Raw genomic sequence first — 7,088 nt, 5'->3', positions numbered from 1 at the left:
ACCTTACCCAGAACCCATGGAACCTTACCTAGTGCCCATGGACCCTTACTCCAGAACCTATGGAACCTTATCCCAAAACCCATGGAACCTTACCCCAGAAGCCATGGAACCTTACCTAGTGCCCATGGACCCTTACTCCAGAACCTATGGAACCTTATCCCAAAACCCATGGAACCTTACCCAGTGCCCATGGAACCTTACCCAGTGCCCATGGAACCTTATCCCAAAACCCATGGAACCTTACCCAGTGCCCATGGAACCTTATCCCATTACCCATGGAACCTTACCCTGAACCCATGGAATCTTACCCAGTGCCCATGGAACCTTACCCAGTGCCCATGGAACCTTACCCAGTGCCCATGGAACCTTACCCAGTGCCCATGGAACCTTACCCAGTGCCCATGGAACCTTACCCAGAACCCATGGAACCTTACCCAGAACCCATGGAACCTTACCCAGAACCCATGGAGCCTTACCCAGTGCCCATGGAACCTTACCCAGAACCCATGGAGCCTTACCCAGTGCCCATGGAACCTTACCCAGAACCCATGGAACCTTACCCAGTGCCCATGGAACCTTACCCAGTGCCCATGGAACCTTACCCAGAACCCATGGAACCTTACCCAGTGCCCATGGAACCTTACCCAGAACCCATGGAACCTTACCTAGTGCCCATGGAACCTTACCCAGAACCCATGGAACCTTACCCAGTGCCCATGGAACCTTACCCAGTGCCCATGGAACCTTACCCAGAACCCATGGAACCTTACCCAGTGCCCATGGAACCTTACCCAGAACCCATGGAACCTTACCCAGTGCCCATGGAACCTTACCCAGAGCTTATTGAACCTTACCCCAATAACATGGAACCAAACCCCATTATCCTCAGACCTAAACTCCAGCAAGGACTCCAGTAATCAAAGGAGTGAAGAAATTAGTAGAATTTAGGTGAAGATACGAACTGGTGATAATACAGAAACCAAATCACTTGGAGCGGTTTGTGTTCTTTACTAATTGCAGCTCTCACTTGGTGTTCTAGCAGAATATTACATCGAGGTCTCAGAAGAGTTTAGTCAATGGCATAAAGTGAAGTGGAGGTTTAATTGTCCTGAGGAATCTGTAATTATAAAGATTTCCTTATGCTCCCAGGGAACACTATTAAAATTGCACAGTAGGAAATTGGAGTGAGATCGTCCAGCCAACATTGATTAGTTGCTTTGGAGAGATAGTGTCAGGGTGAATATTTTACAGATCCTGTTCTACTCTGTCTCTCTGCCTCTGTGTCTTTCTCTGTCTTTGTGTCTCTCTCTATGTTTGTGTCTCTATGTCGTTTTCTGTCTCTGTGTCTCTGTGTCTGTGTATCTCTGTATCGTTCTGTGTCTCTATCTGTGTCTCTGTGTTTCTGTGCCTCTCTGTATCTCTATGTCTCTATGTCTGTTTGTGTCTCTCTGTGCTTCCCTCTGTCTCTGTGAATCTGTGTCTCTCTCTCTCTTGCTCTGTTTGTCTCTCTGTGTCTGTGGATCTCCCTGTTTCTGCATGTGTCTGCCTGTGTCTCTTTCTGTATCTGGGTGTGTCTCTGTACGTGTCTCTGTGAATGCCTGTGTGTGTCTCTGTACGTATCTTTGTAAGTGTCTGTGTGCGTCTGTGTTTTTCTGTATGTTTGTGTGTGTGTGTCTGTATGTGCCTTTGTGTCTGTGTGTGGGTATGTGTGTCTCTCCCTCTCTGTTTCTGTGTTTTTGTGTGTCCCTGTATGTCATTGTACATGTCTGTGTGTGTGTTTTTGTGTCAATGTGTGTGTCTGAGTGTGTGTCTCTGAATGAGTCTCTGTGTGTGTCCCAGCGTGTCTATACATGTGTCTGTATATGTCTGTGTGTGTGTGTGTCCCTGTGTTACTGTATGTATCCGTGTGTGTGTGTCTGTGTGTGTCTGTATATGTCTGTGTGTGTGTGTCCCTGTGTTTCTGTATGTATCCGTGTGTGTGTGTCTGTGTGTGTCTGTATATGTCTGTGTGTGTGTGTCCCTGTGTTACTGTATGTATCCGTGTGTGTGTGTCTGTGTGTGTCCATGTGTATGTGTGTGTGTTTGTGTTTCTTTTTATTCGTTCATGGGATGTGGGTGTCACTGGTGAGGCCGGCATTTATTGCCCATCCCTAATTGCCCTTGAAAAGGTGGTGGTGAGCCGCCTTCTTGAACTGCTGCAGTCCGTGTGGTGACGGTTCTCCCACAGTGCTGTTAGGAAGGGAGTTCCAGGATTTTGACCCAGCGACGATGAAGGAACGGCGATATATTTCCAAGTCAGGATGGTGTGTGACTTGGAGGGGAACGTGCAGCTGGTGTTGTTCCCATGTGCCTGCTGCTCTTGTCCTTCTAGGTGGGAGAGGTCGCGGGTTTGGGAGGTGCTGTTGAAGAAGCCTTGGCGAGTTGCTGCAGTGCATCCTGTGGATGGTACACACTGCAGCCACAGTGCGCCGGTGGTGAAGGGAGTGAATGTTTAGTGTGGTGGATGGAGTGCCAATCAAGCGGGCTGCTTTGTCCTGGATGGTGTCGAGCTTCTTGAGTGTTGTTCGAGCTGCACTCATCCAGGCAAGTGGAGAGTATTCCATCACACTCCTGACTTGTGCCTTGTAGATGGTGGAAAGGCTTTGGGGAGTCAGGAGGTGAGTCACTCGCTGCAGAATACCCAGCCTCTGACCTGCTCTTGTAGCCACAGTATTTATATGGCTGGTCCAGTAAAGTTTCTGGTCAATGGTGACCCCCAGGATGTTGATGGTGGGGGATTCGGCGATGGTAATGCCGTTGAATGTAAAGGGGAGGTGGTTAGACTCTCTCTTGTTGGAGATGGTCATTGCCTGGCACTTGTCTGGCGCAAATGTTACTTGCCACTTATCAGCCCAAGCCTGGATGTTGTCCAGGTCTTGCTGCATGCGGGCTCGGACTGCTTCATTATTTGAGGGGTTGCGAATGGAACTGAACACTGTGCAGTCATCAGCGAACATCCCCATTTCTGACCTTATAATGGAGGGAAGGTCATTGATGAAGCAGCTGAAGATGGTTGGGCCTCGGACACTGCCCTGAGGAACTCCTGCAGCAATGCCCTGGGGCTGAGATGATTGGCCTCCAACAACCACTACCATCTTCCTTTGTGCTAGGTATGACTCCAGCCACTGGAGAGTTTTCCCCCGATTCCCATTGACTTCAATTTTACTTGGGCTCCTTGGTGCCACACTCGGTCGAATGCTGCCTTGATGTCAAGGGCAGTCACTCTCACCTCACCTCTGGAATTCAGCTCTTTTGTCCATGTTTGGACCAAGGCTGTAATGAGGTCTGGAGCCGAGTGGTCCTGGCAGAACCCAAACTGAGCATCGGTGAGCAGGTTATTGGTGAGTAAGTGCCGCTTGATAGCACTGTCGACGACACCTTCCATCACTTTGCTGATGATTGAGAGTGGACCGATGGGGCGGTAATTGGCCGGATTGGATTTGTCCTGCTTTTTGTGAACAGGACATACCTGGGCAATATTCCACATTGTCGGGTAGATGCCAGTGTTGTAGCTGTACTGGAACAGTTTGGCTAGAGGCGCAGCTAGTTTTGGAGCACAAGTCTTCAGCACTACAGCCAGGATGTTGTCAGGGCCCATAGCCTTTGCTGTATCCAGTGCACTCAGCTGTTTCTTGATATCACGTGGAGTGAATCGAATTGGCTGAAGACTGGCTTCCGTGGTGGTGGGGATATCGGGAGGAGGCCGAGATGGATCATCCACTCGGCACTTCTGGCTGAAGACGGTTGCAAACAGCTTCAGCCTTGTCTTTTGCATTCACGTGCTGGACTCCGCTATCATTGAGGATGGGGATGTTTACAGAGTCTCCTCCACCCGTTAGTTGTTTAATTGTCCACCACCATTCACGACTGGATGTGGCAGGACTGCAGAGCTTTGATTTGATCTGTTGGTTATGGAATCGCTTAGCTCTGTCTATAGCATGTTGCTTCCGCTGTTTAGCACGCATGTAGTCCTGAGTTGTAGCTTCACCAGGTTGGTACCTCATTTTTCAGTACGCCTGGTGCTGCTCCTGGCATGCTCTTCTACACTCTTCACTGAACCAGGAGTTGATCCCCTGGCTTGTTGGTAATGGTAGAGTGAGGAATATGCCGGGCCATGAGGTTACAGATTGTGCTGGAATACAATTCTGCTGCTGCTGATGGCCCACAGTGCCTCATGGATGCCCAGTTTTGAGCTGCTGGATCTGTTCTGAATCTATCCCATTTAGCACGGTGGTAGTGCCACACGACATGTTGGATGGTGTCCTCAGTGCTAAGACGGGACTTCATCTCCACAAGGACTGTGCGGTGGTCACTCCTGCCAATGCTGTCATGGACAGATGCATTTGCGACAGGCAGATTGGTGAGGACAAGGTCAAGTAAGTTTTTCCCTCGTGTTGGTTCGCTTACCACCTGCCACAGGCCCAGTCTGGCAGCTATGTTCTTCAGGACTCTGGCCAGCTTGGTCAGTAGTGGTGCTACCGAGCCAGTCTTGGTGATGGACATTGAAGTCCCCCACCCAGAGTACATTTTGTGCCCTTGCTACCGTCAGTGCTTCACAACATGGAGGTGGACTGATTCATCAGCTGAGGGAGGGCGGTAGGTGGTAATCAGCAGGAGGATTCCTTGCCCATGTTTGACCTGATGCCATGAGATTTCATGGTGTCCGGAGTCAATGTTGAGGGCTCCCAGGGCCACTCCCTCCTGACTGTATATCACTGTACCGCCACCTCTGGTCGGTCTGTCCTGCCGGTGGGACAGGACATACCCAGGGATAGTGATGGAAGAGTCTGGGACGTTGGCTGAAAGATATGATTCTGTGAGTATGGCTATGTCAGGCTGTTGCTTGACTAGTCTGTGGGACAACTCCCCCAATTTTGGCACAAGTCCCCAGATGTTAGTGAGGAGGACTTTGCAGGGTCGACTGGGCTTGGTTTGCCTTTGTCGTGTCTGGTGCCTTGTGGTCCGTCCGGTTTTATTCTTATTGTGACTTTTTTTAAGCGAGATTTTCCAACTGAGTGGCTTGCTGGGCCACTTCAGAGGGCAATTAAGAATCAACCACATCGCTGTGGGTCTGGAGTCACATATCAGCCAGACCAGGTGAGGACGGCAGGTTTCCTTCTCTAAAGGGCATTAGTGAACCAGATGGGTTTTTACGACAATCCGGTAGTTTCATGGCCACCATTACTGATACTAGTATTTGCATTCCAGATTTTATTTAAATTAATTGAATTTAAATTGCCCAGCTGCCGTGAGTGGGATTTGAACTCATGACTCCAGATTTATTTGTCCAGGCCGCTAGATTACTAGTCCAGTAACATAACCACTATGTTACCGTACACTTGGTTTGTCCTGCCGGTGGGACAGGACATGCCCAGGGATGTGTGTGTCTATATGTCTGTCTGTGTGTGTCTGTGTGTGTCCATGTGTGTGTGTGTATGTCTGCTTGTGTGTAGGGGGGGTAGTCCCTGTATGTGCCTACGTGTATGATGTGTGCAATGGTCTCTGTCTATTGTTTTAACATCTTGCTGGAATAAATAAATCCTGATGCAGTACATTGTCAGAAACTTATGTAATCTTCCTACCGGGGCAGAAACCTCCCCCATTGCTCGGGAATGATTCCACTTTTGATGATGCATCATCCAACATGTACCATGTAAGCAATTCCTTTAAAATCTGCCCCACCACATAATGCAGCCTCAGTAAAACCAGGTCCCAGTGGCTCAATAAAGAACAACATTAAGGCTTTAGATTGTGTTGGCTTCCCGAGGCTCAACATCATTTATTGAAAATCTATCAACCTCGAGCTCAAGGCAGCACGACAATGACTTGAGATTATTACACGATCAGTCAGGAAAGTAACTGGAAAAATTCATTTTCGAAAGGCTTGCAGCTGTCACCATGTTATTTTTTTTTTGTTCCCTCTTAATGATATCGAGGTTTGATGTGCAACTGGAGAAGGAGCAGAAGGTGGAGAAGGAGCAGGAGGAGGAGAAGGAGCAGGAGGAGGAGGAGGAGCAGGAGGAGGAGGAGGAGCAGGAGCAGGAGGTGGAGAAGGAGCCGGAGGAGGAGGAGGAGCAGGAGCAGGGGGTGGAGAATGAGAAGGAGGTGGAGAAGGAGCAGGAGGTGGAGAAGGAGCAGGAGGTGGAGAAGGAGCAGGAGGTGGAGAAGGAGCAGGAGGTGGAGAAGGAGCAGGAGGACGGGAAGGAGAAGGAGCAGGGGGTGGAGAAGGAGCAGGAGGAGGAGAAGAAGCAGGAGGACGGGAAGGAGAAGGAGCAGGAGGAGGAGAAGGAGCAGGAGGTGGAGAAGGAGCAGGAGGTGGAGAAGGAGCAGGAGGACAGGAAGGAGAAGGAGCAGGGGGTGGAGAAGGAGCAGGAGGAGGAGAAGAAGCAGGAGGACGGGAAGGAGAAGGAGCAGGAGGAGGAGAAGGAGCAGGAGGTGGAGAAGGAGCAGGAGGTGGAGAAGGAGCAGGAGGACGGGAAGGAGAAGGAGCAGGGGGTGGAGAAGGAGCAGGAGGAGGAGAAGGAGCAGGAGGTGGAGAAGGAGCCGGAGGAGGAGGAGGAGCAGGAGGACGGGAAGGAGAAGGAGCAGGAGGAGGAGAAGGAGCAGGAGGTGGAGAAGGAGCAGGAGGTGGAGAAGGAGCAGGAGGTGGAGAAGGAGCAGGAGGTGGAGAAGGAGCAGGAGGTGGAGAAGGAGCAGGAGGTGGAGAAGGAGCCGGAGGAGGAGGAGGAGCAGGAGCAGGGGGTGGAGAATGAGAAGGAGGTGGAGAAGGAGCAGGAGGAGGAGAAGGAGCAGGAGGTGGAGAAGGAGAAGGAGGAGGAGAAGGAGCAGGAGGTGGAGAAGGAGCAGGAGGTGGAGAAGGAGCAGGAGGTGGAGAAGGAGCAGGAGGAGGAGAAGGAGCAGGAGGTGGAGAAGGAGCCGGAGGAGGAGGAGGAGCAGGAGCAGGGGGTGGAGAATGAGAAGGAGGTGGAGAAGGAGCAGGAGGAGGAGAAGGAGCAGGAGGACGGGAAGGAGAAGGAGCAGGGGGTGGAGAAGGAGCAGGAGGAGGAGAA

The 7,088-nt window shown here is 51.0% G+C and overlaps 1 protein-coding gene across 1 annotated transcript; it reads left to right on the top strand.

Moving 5' to 3' along the window:
- Positions 1-296: 296 nt before the first annotated feature.
- LOC137332238 (nematocyst expressed protein 4-like) lies at positions 297-1,090 on the top strand. Its single transcript, XM_067995930.1, has 2 exons — positions 297-731; positions 1,040-1,090. The coding sequence occupies exons 1-2, from the start codon at positions 297-299 to the stop codon at positions 1,088-1,090; spliced, it is 486 nt and encodes a 161-aa protein (XP_067852031.1).
- Positions 1,091-7,088: the final 5,998 nt, after the last annotated feature.

The sequence above is a fragment of the Heptranchias perlo genome, chromosome 14, assembly GCF_035084215.1.
Source record: "Heptranchias perlo isolate sHepPer1 chromosome 14, sHepPer1.hap1, whole genome shotgun sequence".
NCBI lineage: Eukaryota > Metazoa > Chordata > Chondrichthyes > Hexanchiformes > Hexanchidae > Heptranchias > Heptranchias perlo.
The sequence above is the reverse complement of the archived record's forward strand: the minus strand, read 5'-3'. Positions and strand labels throughout refer to the sequence as shown.